Raw genomic sequence first — 24,255 nt, 5'->3', positions numbered from 1 at the left:
GGGGCACAGCCTCATCTGGCAGAAGCAAACCTGTGTTCTCCAGGGAGAAGCATTGCATTGTTTCTGTTGGAGTCTCTCTCCCTTCTGCTCCTTCATCCTTCAAAGAATTGATTACTGTTAAAATAAGTGAGATATATAATGCTTTGAGGTCAGGAATTGGTTACTTTCCCTCTCTTCTTCCTCACTCACTCTCCAGCACTGTTTTTTTTTTTTCTCCCATTTCCCATGCTTCTCCAAAGCAAATGGTCTCTTACTTTGCCATGATTTTTCAGTTGTTTCATACAAATGCAAGCACAGCACTGGCACTAATGGAGAAAAATGATGCTATTTGTTGTCATCTTTTTCTCACTGTCTCTACCATAGCTCTTTCTTAGGTAATTCTCCCTGTCCTGTGTCAAATGCTTAAATAATTGGGAGATATCACTGTTCTCCATAGAGAAAACCTAAGGAAACTAGCATAGCCTAAGTATCACTTAGATGACTGAAATTGTATAACTGAAACCACACCCTCAGCCCTCTGTGCAGCAAAAAAGGGGTGATGCTCCTCCTTTCCTTTGGCCAGTCTGTCCTCACCAGTTCCCCAAAGCAAATGGAAATGAGCATCAGAAACTGGAAAGGAAAAGCTCAAAAGCCATGTGTCACTGTTGTCTCTCTACCCTTCAGCTCTTCTGCAGTCAGGGAGGAAGCTGTGTCCTGTCCTTGCTTTTGAGAAGCTCAATTGCCCCTGCTTTGCACCCAAAATTCAGTCAGTGGTAAGAACTGGGGTGCCTGTGTCCATGCACACAGCTCGCCATTTTGAAGGAGAGGGGACATTATCCAGATCACATGCTATGTCCCACTAACCTGCTGGAGAAAACCTTTAGTGATCTGCCAAGGCATCCTCAGACTGGCAACAGCTTTTCCAAATGCCATCCAACTTGGAGGCGATAGGAAAAGCTCAGTAAATAATCCTTCCTCATGTGCCATGCTCATCCTCATGGCATCCCAGGGCTCTTGGCAGCACTGTGGTGTGTTGACTCATCCACTGGACATGTTGTTTGTTCTCTTCCTGCCAGGAGAAGCATGTGGATGGCTTGTTTTGGTAGGGTTGTTTGTCTTGTTTTAATTATTTCTTGGTATTTGTGCTTGAGGAGAGAGCTGGCAGCAAAAGCGGGGGTGCAGGGAGATTCCCATGAAGAAGATTCCCCCTCTTTTTGCTAATAAATGATGGAACTGCTCCAAAGAGTGAGGAAGACAATGGTGCATGAACATGGTCTGCTCTGTGCCATCCTAGGGATTATTTCTAGTAGATTTCTACTATTCCCTTGATAAAGAACGTGTCATTTGCCACAAGTTTTAACTGGCACAAAGGCAGCGGTGTGGTCCAAGGCACTTCATGGCCAGAGCAGATCTGAGGAACTCTTATCTGTGGAGCTCTTGGACCAGTCCTTGCCAGTTTGGTGTTGGGGATCATGGGAATTTTGTGCCACTCAAGGATGCCAAGCAAGCCTGGCACCTTTGCTGCAATCAACAGGAGCACAGGAATTTATTCACAGCATCGTTTGAAGATACAGGGAGTTGCAGTCCCAGCCTCTGCCTTCAGGCGGGGAAAGCTGACGTTGAGGCTCTGGTGGAAAAGGATATTCAGAGCAACAATTTCCAAAGGAGGCTGAGTTATTATTTTGCTCAGATAAGCCCAGGAACACTGTGTGAAGCTATGTGCACACAGCAATAGTCAAGTGCTCTGAGCAAGGGAATTCAGAACTGTCAACAGGGAGGGAATTACCGCTTTGGGAGATTGAAAACATTCATAAAAAATTCCTGGCTCCCAGCCTAGTCCATCCCATTGCTGGCTGTGCTCACAGTTGTGGATTTTTGCTTTGAGGATGGATTTCCAAGCGTTTTTCCCCACTTTGTTGTGACATATGGACAAAAAGCTATATCTTAACGTGGACTAGTGAGTTCCAAGCCTTCAGCCAAAGGCCACTGACACCATGGGGTTTTGCAGGGCTGTGCTGGTTTGTCCCCACAGAGCTACTGGCTCACTTTCTTGGGGGGACCAGTGCAACAGCTGTAGCCTGAGGCCAGCAAGATCTATGCGTGTAAATCGTGCTGCTGACACTGAATTTTAACTTGTGGGCGTCTAACACTGCCTTTTCCAGGTCGTGAGAGTCCAATTCCCCAAACTCGGAGGAGAGCTGGCCAGGAAATGTGGGGTTAAGATGACACTTCCCACATGGCCCCACTATGTAACTTTAACTCTGCCCCCCCGGGAATGGCAGTAGGAACTGCACAGGATCTTATCCCTCCTTGGCTGTACTTGATACATTCCCTCAGCATAAACTCAAGATATCAACACCAAGCCAAAGGATTAGAGGGTTATGTCTACACTGTTAAATGAAGGAGGCCCAGGGTTTATCCATGGTCCCAAGGTGGATGGCCGTGAGGGATTGAGAATCATCATTCTTTTTGGCTTGTGGAGAGATTGAGTTGAGTATCTCTGTTAATGCTGCGGGTGGGACCAAGGCCTGGAGGCATCCAGATGGGATCCCATGGAGATTGCTCACTAAGAGCACTGCATGGATGTGGCAAAGGAGTGTTTGTCCTCATTCCTCATTGCTTGGCCGCTGGCTGCTGCAGCATGGCAAGTTAAAATGGCTTTGGGATCTCTGGCTCTTATTCGTTCTCTGTGCCTTGCCCTCGTGGGGATCTGTCTGTGCTTCAAGTTGATGTGGTGTCTTGATTTTTCCCTTAGTGTGTGCTAGTCTTCAAATGCTATTTTTCTGCCATGATTTCCTTTCTTGCCTCCTTGCCTGCCCTCCAGCCGGACCCGCTGTCAGCGTGTGACCTGGACACATGAGCTGTCCTTTATTCTAGTGCCAAAAAAACCCACAACATAAAAAATCCAGACCAATCTTGGCAGTCTCTTTCCACAGGATTTATCTTCCCAGCCCTTGCAATACCCTCCCAGCCCTGCAAAGCAATCCATCTCTCACCTACTATTATGGAGTTCATCTCACAGACCTAATGGAGTACATGAGTCCTGAATTGGCTCCCACTAATGCTCTCGGTGGCTGGGTCGCTGTGGGAAGTGAGCTGGGAATTCATTTTGAAAATCAATGAGGATGCCAATAGAGTGGCTTTCCCCAGGGAAGTGACATGCTTTTACCAGGCATTGCCTCCTGCCCCTCTTCATTCCCCATTTTTATTTGTGTGGTTGGAGTGACTGTGGAGTAATTAATCCTAATTTTAATGAGTGCATCTTCCGCGCGGCGTTCTCCAGTTTCCCCAAATCAGAGTGATTTTTTGGGAAAAATTAAGGTCTTATGGCAGTGCAGAATGCCAGGGCTCCCTGAAGTGTTATGATTTGGAGTTGCTGTGCCCTGGGGGGTTGCTGGGGACTATCTCTTCTGTGCAGCCCCATCTCTCCCCTCAGGCTGTGTTAGCACAAATAAATCAGTGTTATTTCTGACTCCTGGGTGTATTTTGCCTTGCCATGACATTTTGATGCAATGGCAAGTGCAGAGCCTGCAGGGGTAGTGTGAGAGGACAGCTCAGAGCTATTGGAAGGACCCCAATGCGGAGCAGTTCACAGTTGTCCCCACACATGACCTTCATGCTGGGATGGGAGCACAACACCAACCTGTCATTCTCACCATGCCCAAAGAGTCTTTGCCAAAGCACTATGCCATGGGCAATGCTTGGTGGTGATTCAGAAGGTGGCAGGATTGAGATCCTGAGAGGCATTTTGGGTGCAGCACCCCTGTTTTTGATGGCACTGTGGGTTTGAGGTCTCTCACCCTGGTTGATCTCAAAGCACTCGATTTGGAATTTTCATAGCTCTCAAGACTCCTTTTCCAGTGGGGATCATTCTGCACTGCTATGGGATAAATATTTAATGAGGGTCAAGACACTGTTTTGTCCGAGGACACCGAGATGGCCATTTACTCCCATGAAGAGCCCCAGGGGATTTTTAATGCCCATGCAAAAAAGGCAGGAATCAGAGTTTTAGGCTGTCATCCCCCACCATTAATGTCAATGTTAGATATCGATCCTTTCTGTGTTTAGCACAAGCCAAACAACACAGTCAAGCCAGGCTCTTTGGCTTTTATTAATGTACTTTTTGTGCACTGGGTGAAGTTTGTAGTAACACCAGGGAAAAAATGTAGCAGCAGTGAGTGAGCAGTAGACAGATCGATTTTTGTTTCTTGACATGATTCAGAAGTTGGTGAAAAATCACCCTGTGTGGAGCTTCTCCTTGTCCGAGCCACGACAGCCGCTTTGCAGAGAACTCATTTCTTTGTAGCATAAAGGAGTCAGGTGCAACATTTCTGGTAGGATTTGGAATTTGAGGGAAGGAATAGAAGAAAAGAGGTTGGTAATCTATAAAAAGTCCTTCATCCTCATGTTGGAGCATGGGTGTCTGAAGTCAAATTGGAAGAGCTGGTGAACATCATGTCAGGGAGACCTGAGATCAATTCCAAAATTATTGGTGGCTAGAAAATGCATGGATTTCTCCTTTTTATTTGGATCTGATTTTTTTTCTGTGTTTTGTATCAGCACCAAATAAATGTAAATCACACTTATTATATGAAGTGTGACTTCTGCAAACCATTTTCACATGTCAGGAATGCATGGATGCTCTTCTGCAACCAGAGATGGATCAGTGTTTCCAAAATATTCTGCATCTTGTGGGTTTTCTGGGTGTTTTGATTTTGTTTTGGCTTTTTTGTTTTTGTTTTTTTTTGGGGGGGGTTTTAATGGGGATTTACAGCTTGGCTGTAAAAATTCATCTGTGGTTTGAATTCAGGAAGCACACTTATGAGAGAGCTGGAATAGCTGGGTGATTATTCCTGACCTCTAGGATATTCTCCATTCAAATTAATTTAATATTTTAAAGTCTGTTTCTCCTTGAGCGGGGGAGTGGGCACTAAGGGTCATGCCTTGGGTCTGCATTCCTTTTTATTCACAGAAAACAGCAGCAACTCTCTTGAGGTCACAAAATCAATACAGATTTTGGAAACATGAGAATATTTTTCATCTTTGCTGTCAGTATGTCCATCCAGATTCCCACCCTATTCCTCAGTTAACCCAAGTGTAAAGGGATAGCAGTGATGTCCTTGCACAGAGGGATGGAGGTGACTTAAATCACATCTCACTGCAGTGTGAAAGCTCTCTCTTTTAAATCAGGTTTTAACAACCCACTGAGCTCCCCATGAAATAGGCTGACATCCTACAGACATCTGAGCAAGCCACTAAGCATGTGACAAAATATTATAAAATTATGAGACATTATTTACGATAAAATATGATAAATATTTATTTCCATACGTGGTACCTATGTGCTCTGAGTAGAGAAGTTGAGAGAATCCCTTGGAGCCATTAGCAAACCACACCGACCTCCCTCAATGCCGGAGCATTTGCATAAGGAAAACCCTGGGAAGAGGGGCTGTGGGGTAGCTCCATCTCACACTGACAGGTGTGTTTTCCCTCTGCACAGACACCCTGAGGAGCATCGCCTCCATGAACCACGGCCCGCGCTCCTCCCCGGCAGAGCTCAGCAGTGCCAGCCACCACCTGCTGCGAGAGCGCAAGTCCTCGGCGCCCTCCCACTCCAGCCAGCCCACCCTGTTCACCTTCGACTCACCTGCCAGCCACCTCCAGAGCACCCTGTCTGCCAGTGCCCCCCAGGACTACCTTTTCCTCCACCAGTGTATGAGCAGAAAGTCAGAAAACGCCAGGTATTGTAGCCCACCCGCTCGGGGACAGCTGAGGGGAGGGAGGGTTGAGTGTGGGTGGCTCAACCCGCCTCCATCCTTGGAGGTCTGCAAAACCCATCTGGAGAAAGTCCTCAGTGATGGTCTCATCTCGTCGTGTCTGGGAGGGGGAGAAGGTCAGAGCGGTGACCTCACAAGCCCCTGGCTTCCCTGGCGTTTCACGTGGTGTTAAACACTGGCTGAATGGCCAGACCCAGAGGATGGTGGTCAGTGGCATGAAGTCTAGTTGGAGGCCAGTCACTAGCAGTATCCCTGGAGTCAATACGAAGGGACATGAAGTTGCTGAAGGGCATCTTTCTTAAATGGCATCTGGAGCATCTTTCTTAAATGGAAAGGCTGAGAGAGCTGGAACTGTTCAGCTGGCATGTGGGAAGGCTCAGAGGGATCTCCCCCGCTGGGAGGGTGCAAAGGGGACAGAGCCAGGCTCTTGTCAGTGATGCCCAGTGCCAGGGACCAGAAGCCATGAGCACAAACTGAAACACAGGACAGCCCATCTGGAAACATTTTTTAACTGTATGATTGAACACTAGCACAGGTAGCCCAGAGAAGTTCAGGGGTCTCCTTGAAGATATTCAGAGGCTGTCCTGGCACAGTCCTGCCACAGCTCTAGATTTAGACCAGATGACTGGTTTACACCAGATGACTTCTACAGGTCCCTTCCAACCTCAACCACTTGGTGATCCTGCAGGCAGGGCCTGCCTTTAACCAGAAAAAGCACAAACAAAGGGATGGGCAGCGTTTGCACCACTCTGCTGTTCACCCCTTCCCAGAGCTCACTGGGCTTTGTGGCAGCTGGTGGTGCACGGTGTGAGATTTCTGAGCCAGCGACAATTCCCCGCCTCCAGACGCAGCCGGTTGCCTTAAATAGCGAGGAGTTTTTTTGACGTGAAGAGTTTTGGCTCGCAGGAGAGGGCAAGGAGGGAGGGAGAGACAGTCGGAACCCAGCTGGTGTGGAGTGAGAGCAGAGCTCAGGCTGCAGCCTCCACTGGGCTTTCCTGCTGCAGCTGACTTTCCCCACTCAGAAAACAACAACAGAAAAAGGCTCAGAAAAATTAACTTCAGATGGAGTTAATGGAACAGTGTTGAAAAAAAATAGTCTTCTCACCCTTCAGCTTGTGAGGATACCTAAAAGCCACCCTCTGAGGACCTGAGCGGGGCTGGGACCTGGAGAAGAAAGGAGCAAGCAAGCAATGCTTTGGTGAGCAGAAACAAACTGGCCAGTGGTAGCTTCTGCAGCTGGGCCAGAAATAATCATCTGATCAATGCCCAGTGCATGGGGCCAGGCTGCAGGACTGCTGGGAATCCCTGCCCTTTCTGCTCTGGAGCTCTTACTTTACTCATCCATAAAATGAGGGTAATAGTAGCTAATTGGCAGGCAATGCAGAATAATTAACCCATGAGATGTTTCAAGTCCTCGAACGAAAATACTCTGACAGAACCCAAACCACTTCTGAGTGGACTGAGGTCCAAAGGTGGCAGGGATTCATTTGTCTTACCACAGCATCGCTTGCTTTTTCCCCTAAATAAGCCCTATTTCTGAGCGCCATCTCGTGCTGGCTCCATGAAACAGAGTCCCTGTTGTCCCTGCAGAGCATCAGCCACACTGGAGCAGTGTAAACCAGCATCTCCCAGCTTTTCCCACAGGACTGGCACTTTCCCAGGGATTTGCCACAACTGGAAACTCTCCCCATAACCATTTCACTTCTTCTCACCACAGTGGTTGATACCGGGCAGAACTTTCTTTGAGGGGGGATGGGGGTTATATGGGGTAGCCGAGCCCTTTCTGAACTGGGAGTGTGGTCCCCAAAAGCCTGACACATGTAAGGGATAAAAGAGGGATACAGCAGGAGATGAAGTACCTTGAGGTGAATCAACAGAGGAGCAGTGGCTAACCAGCAGTTGTTAGAGGCCTGAGATCTCCATCATCCAGGAGCTTGGCTCCTGTTCTGAGTGTCCGCAGGCATGACTGCATGTAGAAAGGCATGGATCTAGTGACCACACTGCCCTGCTCACCCTGGAGGACTCAAGGGCTTCTACCAATCTGAAATTAGCCCCGAGGTTCATTCCTCCCCCATGCACATCAAGCTGCAAATGCCAGATCCCAGCTAGGGATTTCTATTACCTCCCCAGTGCTTGTCCTGTAAGAGGGCCAGATGATGACATAGCTGGAGACTTTGACATAATCTCCATCAGGAATTTTTTTCAGGCCTTCTAAAACACATTGCAAGGCAGAGGTGAGATGAAGTCTCTCTCCTCTACTGCAGATGAGTGGTCAAGGCACCATAGCAATGCTGGCAGATTGGCACTTTGCAGCTGTGCCCTGGGACATTGTCAACTGGTGTGAAAATTTCCCCTTTGGAGCAATTTATGTCTGGACAAAGTGCTCATTCTTGCCCATGGCCCTGTCATGGAGCTGGGTGCATGTACCTCTCACCTATGACAGAGGCATTTTGGCAGTGTTTCAGGATTAAGTGGCTTGTGGGCATGTTTGGAGGGGTCTCAGGTGTTCTCATTGCTCCGGGGTTGGGCAGTGCAGGTCAGTAAGGTGACAAACAGAGGGAGCAGAGCTCTCTGCACCCAGAACTGGCTCTTCCCCCACTTCAGCTCCTTTCTCCCCTCCCTCTGCAGGAGTGCCAGCTTCTCCCAAGCCACGAGGTCTGCCTTCTTCATGCGGAGCGACACGGCGGTGCAGAAGCTCTCGCAGGGCAACGGGCACTGCATGAACGGCGTTGGTGGGCAGCTCCACGGCTTTTACAGCCTGCCAAAACCCAGCCGGCACAACTCGGAGTTCAGGGACAGTGCCTACGACCTCCCGCGCTCTTTTGGTTCCTACACCCACCCCAAGTCCAGCCTCACCAGCTCCGAAACTGATAATGAGGAGGTCTACACCTACAAGACTCCCAGCAACACCCTATGCAAGGAGTTTGGGGAGCTGTCCACGGACTCCTATGACATCCCTGCCACCCCACTCTCCATCTACCAGATCCCCAGGACATTTACACTGGACAAGAACCACAACGCTCTGGCTGTGGCCGCCAGCGACTCACCCGCTGCACCACCCCCACGGCCCCCGAAACCTGGGCAGACAGAGCCACGGTGGGGCAGTCCACCCCAGCGGCCCCAGCCTGGTGAAAATGTAGGTCTCACCCCCATGGCAGCCACCATTCCCCGGAGAAACACGCTGCCAGCAGTGGAGAACAGCAGACTGCACCGAGGTGAATTTGGGTGCGGGGACCTGGGGCTATCCAGCAGCCTTGGGTGGATCAGCCCCACCGAGTTGTGGTAGGGCTGGGGTGTAGGTGGCATCAACCAGGCGGTTGAACACAGAGAAGCTCTCCCCAGCCAGGATCTGGCCCTGTTTTTTTATTCAGCAGGCATGGAGAGGCATCTCTAGAGTTATGCCCACCAGAGCTGCTCAGCTGGCTTTTGGCTGTGTTTTATCCTGAACCAAAAGCTCAAATGTGCTTGCTTATGCAGCCCTTTGCCAGATTTTTGTGATTTCAGCCATTTTTAGCTTACCTTCAATTCGTAACCAGATTTATCAGAACATACTTCAGCCTAGAGCTGCCTTGGTTTTGTTCACCAAGGGGAGTGAGCGAAACCTTGGTTTTGCATATCTCCAAAACCCAGCATCCCCAGTTGCAGCAGAGCCATGATTGCCCGTGGCCATGGGTGGGCTGTAGGTTTACATGCCCTTTCCAAACCGTATGCCTAAGATGAGATAGTTGCAAAGTAAGTTAGAAAAGGTGGCTGGAGAGAAAATACACTGTAAATGATACACACAGCTCTATGAAATGCTTCTTCCATCTGCTCCCACCTAAATGCCCACGCTTAGGCTGAGATCAGATCTGTGCTCAGCAGTAAACAGACTGGTCTAAGAGCTTAGCACCCATTCTCCCCTTACTGGAGATTGCCAGCCTTTACATTTACTGAGCAAGCTGTAACAGAGCTCCCCCTTAACCCAGTTTTGTCACCATGATCTGCCTTATCTGACACCTTTACCCCTGGGATTTTACAGCACTTCGACAGAGCAGGGTTAGGTCTGCACAGCAAATTGTGCAGTTGTGCTGATGCATCAGAGAGATGCTAATTGGGAAGGAGCATAGCAGAGAGCATGTGACAAGCTAAAGACCATGTCTTCTCACCAGCATCTCAATCAGCAAGAACAGATACTGCCCTACCAGTGCCTGAATTTTGTTTTCAGGGACCCCCTTTTATTAGCAGCTGTGGTGGGACATGTGCATTTGTGTTTGTGTTGCAGCTTCTTCTTGTGAGACATACGAGCACCCCCAGCACGGGGGTGGCAGCGCTGTGCAGTCGGTCGAGTCCATGAACGATGGCTACAACTCCTACCTGGTGAGTTGGCCTTGGTGTGGGCCACTACACTGCAGGCACCACTTGCGCCTCACAGATTCAGAGACAGGTTGGTTCCAAGTTGGCCCTCACCGCCCAGTCCTGAAGAGCTAAGTCAAGAAGGGTCTGTTATGGTTTCAGTTAAACCCATGGTGACCTGCAGAAAACAGGTGGAGTGGCAACCACCTAGCCCAGCATCATGTGCAGAGCTGTGCTTCCACAGTGTATCTGCCTGCAGCTTTGTCCCAAAAAAAAAGGTACCCGAGAGTTTGCCTTCTTCCTGAAAGCCTACGATGCCACTGAGTTAAATTTTGACATGTTGCCAGAGCAGCCTCTTTTGTGCACTTTCTAAGATTTCCTGAGGTGGAAATGATATTAAAGCAGCCTTTCATATTGCATTTTAGTCATGGACAGAGCCTAGGGAAGAGGAAAGACTTTCCAGGTTAAACATGCTTCTCCAGCTCATTCTGATCATGAGAAGATGCTCAGGTCTGGGTGATAAAGACCTTACTGAAAACTCAGGATGTTGCAATGTCTTGGAAACAAAGAAGGTAGACTCTCTCAGTGCAAACTGATGGCTAAAGAGGGGGCAGATCATTCCCTCCCTCTGTGCTTAGATTTTAGAGTGAGTCTCCCCTCAGATACTGTTTAGTTATGATGAAATGAAGGGTTTATAGTGGATGGGTTTGAGCAGTGCCTGATGCTCACAGCACATCCTCCCACTTGTCCCCCAGCAGGCCAAGGCAGTGGTGGCCCGCTCCCACAGCACCGACTCTGAGGACAACTACGTCCCCATGAACCCCGGGTCCTCGCCCCTAATCCACGCTGAGAAAGCCAACGACAACGCCCAAAATCTCTACATCCCCATGAGCCCTGGGCCGCATCACTTTGACCTGGTGGGGTTGTCCTCAGCCACCCTTCCCGTGCATAAAGGAGGAGCCGTGGCTCAGTGCCACAGACGGCTGAGTGAAATCCAGCCCCCACCAGTCAACCGCAACCTCAAACCCGACCGGAAAGGTAAGAATGGTTGGCTGTGCACAAATTTTTGCAGGAATCCCTCTGTTCTCTTCATACTTCACACAACATCAGTGAAGTTTTGTCCAGTCCTAGGTGGGGTGCGCTTTGGTACTGCCAGTACAGTCAGACCATCTGATGTCCCCATTCCCTTCCTCTTTCGGGAGCTCCGTAGTGCAGATGTAGCTATCATGGTGCTTGAACAGTCCATCTCAAACCCTTCCAGGCCTTTGCAGGAGATTAATGTCACAGGCAGGATTTCTCCCCCTTGACCTGCACCTCTCCCTGTGCTCCACCCCAAAATCTCAATGTTGTATTCAGATGACACAAATTTTTCCTACAGTTTCCTACTGGCTGGTTCCTTCAGTTCTTCCTTCAGGGCTTTGCTGACATTCTCCAAATCTCTCCCTAATCCATTGTCTGACATGTGGCCAAGGAGACCCTGAGGAGGAAGGCTCCCATCTCTAGGGTGTCAACACCTAACACTCTGTTCAAGGGCTGGGATTGGAGCGTAGCACTCTTCCACGTAATGAACCATCCATGATGAGAAGAGTTTTCGTGCTACCCTGCAGATGTCCTTTTCCATTCCCTGTGGGAAAACACTCCACACAGGCAGTGCAGGGCTGGCAGAGCCTGGTCTTATCCCCATCTAATGCATTAGTTACCACAGATATCTAATGAATGGTTTTGGGGTTTGGGCATTTCTAGCAATCTCTGTTCCCTGGAAGGCACATTCTCCTTTTGGGACCATCCAACTACTTTGAGGCTGTGGAGCAGAGAGAGAAATTCGCTGTTTTCTCCCAGTTCTGGCATAAATGAGGACAGGGGTTTTCATTCGGAGTATTTGTCATCAGCAGGAAGGGTTAGGGGGCTGATCAGTAGAATGGGAAGTAATCAACCATCTGTTGGGGATGCTCTTGCGCCAGTCGTGGATGCTGAATTGTGGGAATATGCTGCCTCTGAATAAAGGCTTTTCCCCTCCCCAGCAAAGCCATCACCGCTGGACCTGAGGAACAACACTGTCATCGATGAGCTCCCCTTCAAATCGCCAGTCACAAAATCCTGGTCCAGGCCAACGTGAGTAATGGTTGGGGGATGAATTCTTGCTTTGCTCCAACAGCAGCTCTCTGGTCTCATTCTCTCTGGTGTCTACATGTAGCCATGCTATCACCTCTGCCAGGGATTAAACACTCCCCACATCACAGCTGGTGGCAGGAAGATAAATTCATTTAGGTTGGGATTTCACATGAAAACCCATGTGGCTAACAAGCTAATTAAGATCCCTTGAAGATATTTCCTGTTTCTGGGATCTGACAACTACTGGAGAGCCCTGACTCTGACCTGAGACCTGTGGTCCACCACAATTCATGATGCAGCTGAGCCAGACCAACTGAGCCATGCTGTGTGGGGGGCATGATTTCACATCCAAGCTATCCCCCCAAAAATCCCACCATCGTCTGAAAGCACGGGGTGACTCTTAGAGTCTGACCAAGCTGTGTTTTGATTGCCTTGAAAGCAAAGCTTAGCCTGAAGGAAGTCTGCAAAATTAAACCAAAGCACTTCAGAGCTATGTCTGCCAGCCAAAAATAACAGGATTCGCACAATTCCAGCTCTGCTACTAATTCGTGGTCTGATGTTGTCCTGTAAAAGGCAGAAGCAAAGCTTGGCTGCTTTGACTCCTCTAATAAATTGGATTGTGTGGAGACTGACTGCAGGGCATGAGCGCTGTGTGCTGAAATCACTGCGCTGGGAAGCAGCGAGCAGGGTTTGATTGACAAGAGGCCTGACCCTGGAGAAGCTAATGGATTTTTCCCCTATCAGCTAATCATATGACCCTGCTTTACTGAAAGGCAGCGAATAGCTTTTTGAGACACGCGCTTTAATGACAGAAGCTGATTTCGTTATTTTGTTTGGTATAATTAGATTTGGCCAATTGAAAGCAAGACAGTTCCTCGGGGGATTTGTTTTCCGGCAAAAAATTTGGATAGGGCCTCTCTGGTAAACAAATCCTGTAGCTGTGGTGAGGCTGGAGGTGAAAGGCTTCACCAAGGCTGCCCCTCCATCCTCCACAATTAAATGTTTCCTGTGAGATGAAAGAGTTTGTGGAATCTGATTTGTGTAGATGAAAGCAGGAGAGTTACGGGTACATAGCAAGCAAGGTGGTATTAAAAAAATCCGGAAAGAAAAGATTGAGGAGACCAAACCCAGGGATTTCTGACCCATGGAAAGGACGGGCTGGAGAACCTCAATGCCACCAGCTCTTCTTCATGGCCAGATTGGATAACAATGATGGTTGCAGGCATCAGAAGCTGCCCACTCCCATGCCTCCTTGGCAAAGGACAAGTAGGACCTGCAGCCATCAATAACACATCAACCCTTGTTCTTGCAGCCAGAGCTTCAACGCCGGCTCTCTGCAGTACTGTCGCCCTGTCTCCTCCCAGAGCATCACCAGCACTGACTCAGGAGACAGCGAGGAGAACTACGTGGCGATGGTAAGACAGCTAAGACAGATGGTCCTGGCAGGACATGTACTTTCCCCAGCTCTGCAGATGCATTCCTAGCTCATGACATGGAAGTGCTGAGATAGTACTGTGTGGAGTACATCCTTATGTGCAGCCCTAAATGCACAAAACAGGGTGTTTCCTTCTGAAAACGACATGTCTCTTTGGAGTTTTCAATGTGTATGAGAGCAGAAACATGCATCGCCTACTTTGCCAGGAATTAAGAAAGGATAAAAAATTTATACAGACTGTCAGGGTGTATTTTCCTAATTAAAGTTGCTTCTTTTTTTCAAAATTTTTTCCCCCTAATAGCTGCTGACATCATGTTTCTGTGGGAGCAGGGGCTATCAGAGCAACAGCAGGGAGCGGCACTGCTTACAGGGAGGGGATTTTGTCTCTCTTGGTGAAGCTACTGACTTGAAGCATATTTTTGGGGCTATGTAACTAATGGGGTAGAGGAAATATGTGCTCTGTGTAGCATGGTTGTGATTAGCAGAGATCCCAGAGTTGGCCTGGCCTTGCTGAGGTGTGGTTCCTGAGACATGCTAAAGCCCATGTCTGCTGTCAGGCATGTGAATAAAGTCAGAACAAAGGCAGCAGAGCTGCTCTGAAACATGAAATCAAGAGCATGAGCTTGAAATGTTTTTCAGCACGTATATAGCATTTATAGTATCCCAGCAGTTCTTGCACATCCTTATCCCAGAGGCATGTGAGCATATACCCAGGCTCTTTTAAAGGTGCCTCCAATGTGTTTCATTTCTGGATTTGTGTTAATTTCCTTTTTTCTTTCTTCCTTCCCATTTTAATCCTCGTTATCTCTCCTGTCTCTTCCCTGCATTAGCAAAACCCCATTTCTGCTTCTCCTGTTCCTAGTGGTACCAACAGCCCAGCACCTAAAAAGAGTTCGGGGAGTGTGGATTACCTGGCCCTGGACTTCCAGCCAAGCTCACCAGGGCCACACAGGAAGGTATGGGGGATTTTATAAACTTCTGATTGTTTTTAAGAGATTCTATGCACATTACCAACAACATGGTCCAAAACCCCAGACTGGCATCTCAAAAATCTCTGATGCTCAGAGGGCTGGAGCACCTCTACTATGGAGACAGGCTGAGACAGGTGGGATTGTTCAGCCTGGAGGAAAAAAAGGCTCAAGGGAGACCTTAGGGCACCTTCCAGTGCCTAAAGGGGCTACAAGGAAGCTGGAGAGGGGCTTTTTACAAGGGCATGGAATGACACTGCAAGGGGTAATGCCTTCAAACTGTCAGAGGGCAGGTTTAGATTAGACATTAGAAAGAAATTCTTTACTATGAGGGTAGTGAGGCACTTGAATAGACTGCCCAAAGAGGCTTTGGCTGCCACATTCCTGGAAGTCTTCAGGAATGGATGGGGCTTAGAGCAACCTGCACTAGTGGAAGGTATTTCTGCCTATGCCATGGTTGAAATGAGATGATCTTTAAGGTCCCTTCCACCCCAAACCATTCTATGACCCACTGCTATATTTACTGTAGGTCAAACTCTCTTGCATGTCTGCAGCTTTGCTGGAAGTGCAAAGCAGAAGCATGGATGTGCAGGGTTCAGGGATGCTGATGAGACCACAAATTCAGCTGGAGACTATATATTAAAAGGTGTCAGGAGGTATCCCAAGAAGTATCAGAATTGGTTTTTTCCATCTTCAAAACAACAGGTCCTCCAAGACCAGACTTGGATTTTGCACCTGAAAGGTGGATGGCAAGGGTTGTATAAACTCTTGTGCCAACAGCTTGTGAGTTGGCCTCACTTTCTCAAACACTGCCTTGTTTCCTAGGCAAAGCATCCCACTTTGGTCCTTTTATTATTTGACAGTTGTCCTTGATGGTTTCTTTCTGCTCAGCAATACTTCTGCAAGTATCACCCATTTAAATTATATCCCATTCTGGAAAAGTGATTTTAGACCACTAAAATGCTCCAGTTATCTGGCTCCAATTACAAGTAGATGGAGGTCTTCTGAAATTCTTGTAGAGTCAGAAAAAACTCCAGGACTCCAGAAGCTATGGTAAAAGGTATTTCCTTGTTCTCAACACACCTCTTGGGTGACCCTGCAAACATATCTATTGTTTTGGGGATGAAAATGAGCTAGTGCTATAGGTGGGTAGAGTCGGCACACCCAAAAGGTATGGAGCTGGTATTTTTATCTGTATCTCTAAGAGTTCGTGAGTTCTTTATGGGAAAATGAGCAAGATGCATGGCTGAACTCACAAAATCAGCAGTTAGAGAGCACAATTACAACCAAACATCCATGTCCCAAAGTTTGTGGGAAGGTAGAGACCCACATGCTGTTTCTACCCTCCCATTGCACTGCAGTCTCATGCCAGCAAGAGACAGAGCAGATAGAAATCCTTCATCCAGGTGTCTTTGGGAAGTTAGAGGGAGGGTGATGAGCTGTGGAGTCTTAAAAAAGCAGGGATGGTGCTGGTGGACTTGTGGCACCTGCGGTGCTGCAGAAAGATGTGAGAGGGAGGGGCAGGGAGCTGATGAGTGACCAGATGGTGCCCTGTTTCTCCTCCTCACAGCCCTCCACCTCGTCGGTCGCCTCAGACGAGAAGGTTGATTATGTGCAAGTGGACAAGGAGAAGACGCAGGCGCTGCAGAGCACCATGCAGGAGTGGACTGATGTGCGGCAGTCCTCGGAGCCTGCCAAGAGCACGAAGCAGTAGTGCCCGCGGCGGGCAGCGAAACAGGCAAACGTCCTGTTGGTTTTCCCCAGCTGTGGCCCCACTGGGCTGCCAGATCCACTTGGGCTGGATTTCTAAGACTTGTCTGTGGAGGGGAGGGGGTGTTGTGGGTTTTTTTTTTCTCTTAAAACAAAACTTAATTTCAGGGGAAGACTTGGCGGATACTGTTTGCCAGTGATAAAGACCAACTATGTTCGGTGGCTAGGTTTGTGCTTTAGCTGCTGGATGCACTATCCAGGAACTTTGACTTAGCAATACTAGGTTTCACCCTACACATCTTTTCCTTACAGCTATTAAAGCCACCTTGTATGTGCTAACACTGCATCATCTCTCCCCGTCTTCTTCCATATCGTACCCTAAACCACGCCGCACAGGTTTGCAGCATCTCCCCTGGGATATCATTCCCCAGCTCTGATTCTCCACTTCTTACGGTTGTCCTCTTCTCTGCCTCCTCCCAGTCCCAAAACTGAGCAAGGACCATTGCTTTTGAAATCACTTTTGTTGTCCTGTCTCTTGTAAATAATATGCTAAAAACCTCTGAGGGCTGTTCTCCTCCTGGTTGGACAGCCTCCAAGGTTTTGGTTGGGGTTGTTAACCTTCAGGAGCTTGACGAGCATCCACACCATCCCATTAAGCTGACTTAGGAGCCCAGGACTTGCCCCATCATACACACACATACATGCCAGCACATGCTCACATGAGTTTGTCGGGGTGTCTTCTGTTTATATTCTCCGTCATCTCTCAAAGTCAGTAGACTAGAGAGACTGGCTTTGGAACGGGCTGGAGGGATTGGCTTTGGAAGGTAGAATTTAAGTACTGACCCACACTGCCTGTCTGAAACCAATTCCTGTGAATCTGACCCTCAAAACCAAAATTTGCCTTTTGTGGCACCAAAAGAAACCCATAGAGTGAGAGTCCTACATCGTGGCCATCGTGAGAACCTTTGTGGTTGAGTATGAGGGGGGCAGGAAGGCTCTGGAGACCCTGTGTATGTGGGCTGGCATAAGGATGAGTGACAAGAAGGGAGTGGAAGGCTGTGAGGGCTGGGAGAAGGCAGGTGCTGTACTGCAGAAGTTGGTCCTGGCTGAGGAGGTCTAGTGGAATGTTTCTTGGATGGAAGAAGAAGAGTAATTGAAATGTTGGTTGATGGTGAGGCATAGGCTTGGGAAGAGGCTGGTCAGGAGAGTCAGGGCAAGGCGTTTCAGTATGAGCTTTAACGTGGCATTGTGGTTAGTTTGGGGAGGGTGCAAAAGGCTGAACTGTTTTCCCCTCATCTTCAGCAATGTTTCTTCAACACACAAGTGGGGCTTGCTGGCATTAATGACTCTAGGCTCTAATTATGGGTGGGAGTCTGCTGTTGTCCCTTGACAGCATCCTTAACACATCCAGGCTTTGGGATTGCTCGCCAGGCAGCTGCTGAGCATAGAGAGAAGAGAAGGACGAGACAGTTTAATGCAGAGATAATAATTCATGATCTCATGAAAACAGGAAGAACTAATGATTGCCATGGAGCAGCCTGATTGCCAGACAGCAAGCACTGACATGAATAAACAGGCTGACCGCAAACCAAGAGCCAAATGAAGGAGACATTAGAAAGATTAAGTAATAATATTTATTAAAGGGCTGGAGCTATTCTTTCTGCAAGCCGAACCCCTCCTAGCGCTGTGGGCTCTGTGTTCCACCAACACCACCAAGTTGTATTGGTTATTAATGCTTAAGCATTAACACATTTGCTTAATCTTGGTCTGAGCTTGGAAAGGGCCAGACGTGACCCACATGGGGAGAGGATGCCAGTCCCTTAAGGGCTGTGTGCTGCTGTGTGCTGGTAAAATAAGTCTTGAACTTCCAATGCCATTTTGTACTTTCTTCTCTCCTGCCATGAAAGGGAAGGATGTTAATGGAAAAGCTCTGACAACCCTATTAAAACATTGAAGTGTTGGACTTTTATAGAAACAATGAAGCAAATATCCTAATTTTTATGCTAAAAATCATAATTGCTAGAAGGGAAAAAACCCCGAAGTCCCAAAGGGGATGATTTAGCATGGTCAGAGGCTTTCTGAAGGTCAGGGGGTGTTACAGCCTGCAAGGGCCATTGCCCCCTGCTGGGGGCTTGCACACTTGTCTGCTGAGATGACGGAATGAAGACTAGAATGCAATACTTCATATTTCTATTGCCCCTTTCATCTCTGCATCTCAGAGGAGACTAAACATTGGGCCTGATCCAGAGCCTACTGAAGTGTGCACTCAGCCATCTGGGAGAGAGCTCCCCACCAAAAAGAATGTCACTACTGAGAGGCTGATTTTTTTCCTATTTCTTCCTCTAATCTGTTTGCTTTAGTGGCTTGAGGGAGAACACAGTGGGCTTGAATGCAATTTGCTCACTGGGTGCCCTGTGCTTCTGCACTGGGACTAGTTGCATCCAGTGCCCACTCCCATGTTTAATCCAAGGCATTAATTAAGACTGGAAAAGCCTTTTGCAGTACTGGAGAAACTAGTCCTTTTGCTCCACATTTCACAAACATCTTTGTTCATGGGGCAACCACTGGCGTGGGATAGCTCTTTTCCCAGGCTCAGACACTGTGTTTTGATAATTCGCTCTCATGAGTATTCTCAGTAACTGGTCCATTGCATTTGGCAGACTACAGACCAAAACAGCCCGAAAGTGGCTACTTAACAACTGCTGGCCCCTCTCTGCTTTGCAGTGAAGCCTGTGTTTTCATTGAAATAGATGCATTCCTCTATCTTTTCCCCTTCAAAGCACCAAGCAAATAGCACCACCAAAATAAGCAGAAGCCCACAGACTCTGTGCCATATAGACATGGCTGTATCAACCTCTGCTGAGAGCAGTAAGTATTCAATGGCTTCAGTGGAAATAGTCACCCATGACAATTGCCAAGCTGATTACAGCAGTCCCTGGTGATTAATGTTTGTGCAGTATTTAGTCTTAAACCATATTGAAAACCAGCTGCTTTAATTACATGAGCTGCCAAGAACTTTGTCCTGAAGGCATTGAGTTTATCACATCTCCACTTTATACTTGGATTCTCAAGTATGACAGGCTCCTTTGTTAGAAATAGGTATTTAAGGAAACTGAGAACATTGCAAATTATTCATTTTAATTGAAATTAAACTGGCTTAAGCTTTCACATCAGAGCCTGCTCTACAGCTCTATGGTTCCTTTTAGAAATGGGATGTGCTTGCATGTGTGTGTGCTCAAGGAGAAGGGTTGTCTGTGGGACAAGCATCAGGACCTCAATATTTGGTTTTATGAAGCACCAGGTCCATGGCTCAGAGCTTTCCCCAAGCTTGAAAATGACTAAGCAAGTTGTTTTAAAGGCAAAAGTGTGTATCCCTTGCTGTAAGTGTGCCAATGCTGCTCACTGTTCCTCTGTCTGGTGAGATGTGTGAGCTACCTTGGTGCTGATTTGCTCTGAACTAGCATTTGAGTGTTCAGTGGGAAATACATTTCCAGCTCTAAATGAATGCCAGGCTTAGGCTTAGTCTCAAGCTGGTGAAAGAAAATAATGTGTGAACGCAGACTGTGCCAGGGCAAAGCTGAGAGTCTGGCAGATAGGGCCAAATGCAGAATTGGAAACCAAAGGTGGGGAAGACTTGGCTTGTCTGGGAACTAACTGGGATGGATTTGAACTCTAGGCCACCAGCCACTGGCAAGGGCAAGATATGAGAGAAATGAGGCTGGGACAAGAGGAGGCAGGGGAGTTTGCCAGTAAGGTTTGGTTCTTGGTCCTCACCATGTGCTCCTTTGGCCTGAGTCTCGAGTCAGATATGTGGAGATTTGTGGGTTGTGGAATGCTCAGGAAAAGCCATGCACTGGTGGGAAGGGAGCTTCCACCACTCTTGGGCATTTCACTCTCAAGGGGGTCATCCTGCCAATGTGATGCTTGGGCTTTGGCATTCAGGGATGCTTGGTCCATTCACCCAGCTATGAGATGGGCAGGAGAAACCCTACCAGAAATGTGTGGGAACCAGGACATGCTGGGAGACACCTTGCTGAGGGGCTCCCGTGAGCTGTTCATGAGGTAGCAGTGCCATGGTTTCACAGGGTTGTCCCTTGAGGTGCCATCTTCATTCTTGGGGCTTTTCAGGACCAGTCTAGGTTAACCCCATAGCTGACCCTGCTTGGAGCATCTCTTCCACACTGGGACCCTGTGCTGCCAGGGTTGTGTGGAGACTCCTCCATTTGAGGGAAGGGACTCAAGGGGTTGCTTAGAGCCCTGTAACATCCAACAGGGACAGGGCCACTTCTCTGGCCATGAAGCCAAGTGGCAAGGCAAACAACTCAACCCCTAAGGCTATACTTCCCAGTGCGACAACCTAATCCACATTGGGCCACTCCTTGCACTTGGGAGAGGCCTGGCTGGCCCAGTCATCCAGGACATGGACACACAGTTCTAGCAACTGGGAGGCAGTTTTAACCTGTAAATTTACTAGGCTAGATCCAGAGCTCTCAGCAAACCCATGCTACCTCCACATCCAGGCATACTAGGAAGAGTTGGCTTGTCCTGGCTATCCAATGATCATGGCTCCTTGGGTATGGAAGTAGGTACAGCCATGTCCAGGTCTCATGGGAGATGTTAAAATAGTTCCCAGGTCCCCTCTGATCTTTCTGGCCTAGGAGACAAGTAAAAGGATGGTTTTCTCAAGTTGTGCTTGCATTGTGTTGGTGTTTTCCTACCCAGTGATGTAAAAGTTTCATTCCATGTAAAAGCTGACACTCACACTGTATGTCTCATTGGAGGGGTGCTGTGTAGATAAGATGGATGGAGTGGAGCTGTGATTTTGGAGAAGCCCTAGTTTTACAGGAAGGGGGAAAAGCAAAGCCTAACCCTGGCACCAGCCGGAGAATACACATGGCTGTCAAAGAGCCATCAAGAAAATCAGAGGGACCAGTCCAGCATGAAATCACAAGGGCCAATAAGCCAATTTAGGGCCTCTGATGAGTCTGAGTGCCTCTTCTCTGCCCAACCTTCCCACATGTACACAATGATCTTGCAGCTGTTAATGAGGCTCTTGGAGGTCAAGACATGCACTTTTTGATCATGATCCCTCCTTGGCCTGGAGCAGTTCATCCCTCTATCAGCCTGTCCTTGGTGTCTCATCATTTTAGTCACAATTTTATCTCCTTGTTCACAACTCCTAGTGTTGTACTGTTGATTTTGTGTGTACTCTTGAGAAAAGTTGATATGTAGCAAGGTGTCACAATACAGCTGTCCCCTTCCAGCCCACGGCCAGCTGGTCCTGGCACGTGGTGTTCAGGTTTTAACACCAGCCAGTAACATCTGAAACAGAAGGTGGGCCACATGGCTCCATCTCTTTAGCTAAAAAAGCTTCTCAACAGACTTGCTCCCAATCAGCAGGCTCTTAATTTTTGATGTAGCCCATTGCTAACATGTAACGGGTTCATTTGTAGTCCAGTGGGTTGACCATATGGGAGAGGTTTTCCCCAAGACCAGGAGATAAGAAACCATCTTTTTTTTTGTCATTCTCTGGGTGACACCACACTGTATCTTCATGTGGGACGAGAGGGTTCATGTGAACTCTGTATCCTGCTTTTTCTCCGGCTTGTAAAATGAAGGTTTTTGTACTTATTTCCCCACCTCACAGATGTGTCATGAGGTGTAATTAATTGACATCTAGTAATGCAGAGAGCTGGTTTGTGTCTGCAGGCAATGGCTGGGCAGCATCTGGTGCTATCCTGTTGTCATGCCCAGCATCATACATGCCACTGACACATCCTGCTCTGCAAAACTCATTAAAAACCCCTTCATCCTTAATTACCAAAGTGAAAAAAAAAAAAAAACTTGGCAGGATTTTCTTCTGAGTGAGGGGGTTGGGGGAAATGCCATTTGCACAGTTTTCAGCATTCTGCTGCCACACTGACCCTGAAAATACCATGATTTTTTTGAGAGCAGTTTGGATGTGGTGGTTGAACCACATTGCAGAGAGGGGAAGGGAGCAGGAACCTGGGCTCCACAGGGAGCCTGTTGATGAATCCCGTAGGGTTAGGACCAAACCTTTAGAGTAGTTATATCCCACTCAACCCGGCCCTTGGCAAAGTCAACATGTCCCCACTGACTTTGGGCATCATTGTGTGGGAGCAGACCCAGTCAAATTAGGGTAGTTTTCTCCATTTGTTTCTTAACCTGCTGCGAGGAGGGGTTGGAGCCCTGGCTGTGAAGCTGTTGCGTCAGCAGCCGATTCGCAGGGATGTTTTGTGTGTTTCAAAGCCTTTGACTGTTCTTAAAGAGGAGTATTTCTAATTTTTTGATTTCCATTTGTAGAAGGAAGGACAAGAGTAATCTGTGGCAAACTGTACAGTATGTGTCTTCTTGTGGTGTCACTGTTTGAATGGTTATTAAGTTTTCAAATCACTGTGGACAGCTAATCACTTAAGTTATTAATTTATTCTTTGGGGGGTTGTTGTTTGTTTGGGTTTTTTTAAGTAATTTGAAACAATTATTTATCCTGTAAATTGATCTTGAGTGAAGCCTAGATAATACTTTTTTTTTGCTGTTAATAAACATGGTACATGCCTGACGTGAAGGTGATCTCATTTTTAAGTACTGTATATGCAACAGAAAAGCAACAGGAAAATAAAAGAATGATAATAAAAAGACATCTCTCCCTGGTGATTCCCAGCATGGATTCAGAGCAGGGAAAGAAAGGGGAAACTAATAAGCAGAAAAAGTTTGATTATGTAGCACCTTTAAAGCTTTCAGAGCATCTTCTCAGTATGTTGCCAAGTGTCTCCTACAGCTTCAAGTGTTCTGTATAGGTAATGAGGGCCTTTAGGATGTAACTAGGGGTTTTCCTGATACCAGAACCCAAGCCATATGTTTTTAAGCTGCTAAATTGAACTTCATACTGTATATCTGCTCTGTTGTGTGCAGTGTGAGGACAAATGCTGCCTTCCTCACCCATCAGCAGCTCAACACGTGTGAGCCTCAGCTCAACACACCAAATCTCCCAGAGAACCTCAGCAAAAGGACAAATCTTTTTCTCCAGAATTAAAAGTTCAACCCTCCCTTTAAAACTTCTTATTTTAAAAAATAAATTTTAAAAAAAAGACAACTGGGAAAAGAGACCTTCCTAACCACAGCTTCTGTAACACTTCTTTTAGACAAGAGTAACATCATCTCATATCTGCAACACACATGAAATCCCAAGAACTGAGGACTCCCCTATGGGCTCTCCTTGACCATGAGGCACGTGTGGCAGATAAAACGAGCCATGCTATCCCATATACCATAGCATGTATTTTATCAAAATGCCATATGCAAAAATGACTGGCATTACTAACACCAGTATCAATATAGCATATACTGTAATTGGTGTAGCACAGATAGTAATACACCAGACTATACTAGACTTCTCTAAGGCCTTTAATATGATCCCTTGTAACATTCTAAGCTCTTAATTGAAGAGTTTGACTGATGGATGGACCATTAGATGGATAAGGAATTGGCTGGATGGCCACACTGGAAGAGCTACAGTCAACGACTCAGTGTCCAAACCAGCAATGAGTAGTATTCCTCGAAGATCTGTACTAGGACCAATACTATTTAATATTCTTTTCAAAAATGTAGTAGGATTGGCTGAGTCCAAAAGGGAAGTCCAGTGGTAATAATTAGAGGAAAGTAAGAAGGGCTAAACCAGGCAACCTCCTTACACCACTGACACTCCCCAGGCTGCCATCCACGCTGAGAGCTGCATGCTGTTTGCCTTTGCTCATCTCAGAAAATCTTGGGGAAAAAAATAAGACATATTCAGGAAAGAGCTTAGCTATGATACAGCCTCTCCATTTTCCATGTTGGTTTGACTATCTCCCATCATTACCTAGTTTATGATCTCAAGTTAAAGACAATCTCCTACAAAAACACCTTACAACAATCAGCATGG

General features: G+C 47.5%; 1 protein-coding gene across 4 annotated transcripts in view; it reads left to right on the top strand.

The window, feature by feature from the left end:
• GAB2 (GRB2 associated binding protein 2) overlaps positions 1–22,970 on the top strand; it is a 93,424-nt gene extending 70,454 nt beyond the window's left edge. For 2 of the 4 annotated variants that reach the window (XM_066341249.1, XM_066341252.1), the window contains exons 3-10: positions 5,480–5,720; positions 8,361–8,971; positions 10,018–10,112; positions 10,844–11,126; positions 12,110–12,200; positions 13,513–13,615; positions 14,466–14,591; positions 16,174–22,970. In XM_066341249.1, the coding sequence (XP_066197346.1) occupies positions 5,480–5,720; positions 8,361–8,971; positions 10,018–10,112; positions 10,844–11,126; positions 12,110–12,200; positions 13,513–13,615; positions 14,466–14,591; positions 16,174–16,317 (1,694 nt within the window). In that variant the 3' untranslated portion in view covers positions 16,318–22,970. The remainder of the gene's footprint in view (positions 1–5,479; positions 5,721–8,360; positions 8,972–10,017; positions 10,113–10,843; positions 11,127–12,109; positions 12,201–13,512; positions 13,616–14,465; positions 14,592–16,173) is intronic. The other 2 variants (XM_066341251.1, XM_066341250.1) reach the window with 2 other exon arrangements.
• The last annotated feature ends 1,285 nt before the right edge of the window (positions 22,971–24,255 follow it).

Source organism: Sylvia atricapilla, chromosome 2 (assembly GCF_009819655.1).
Source record: "Sylvia atricapilla isolate bSylAtr1 chromosome 2, bSylAtr1.pri, whole genome shotgun sequence".
Taxonomy (NCBI): Eukaryota; Metazoa; Chordata; class Aves; order Passeriformes; family Sylviidae; genus Sylvia; species Sylvia atricapilla.
This window is presented reverse-complemented; position numbering and strand designations above follow the sequence as displayed.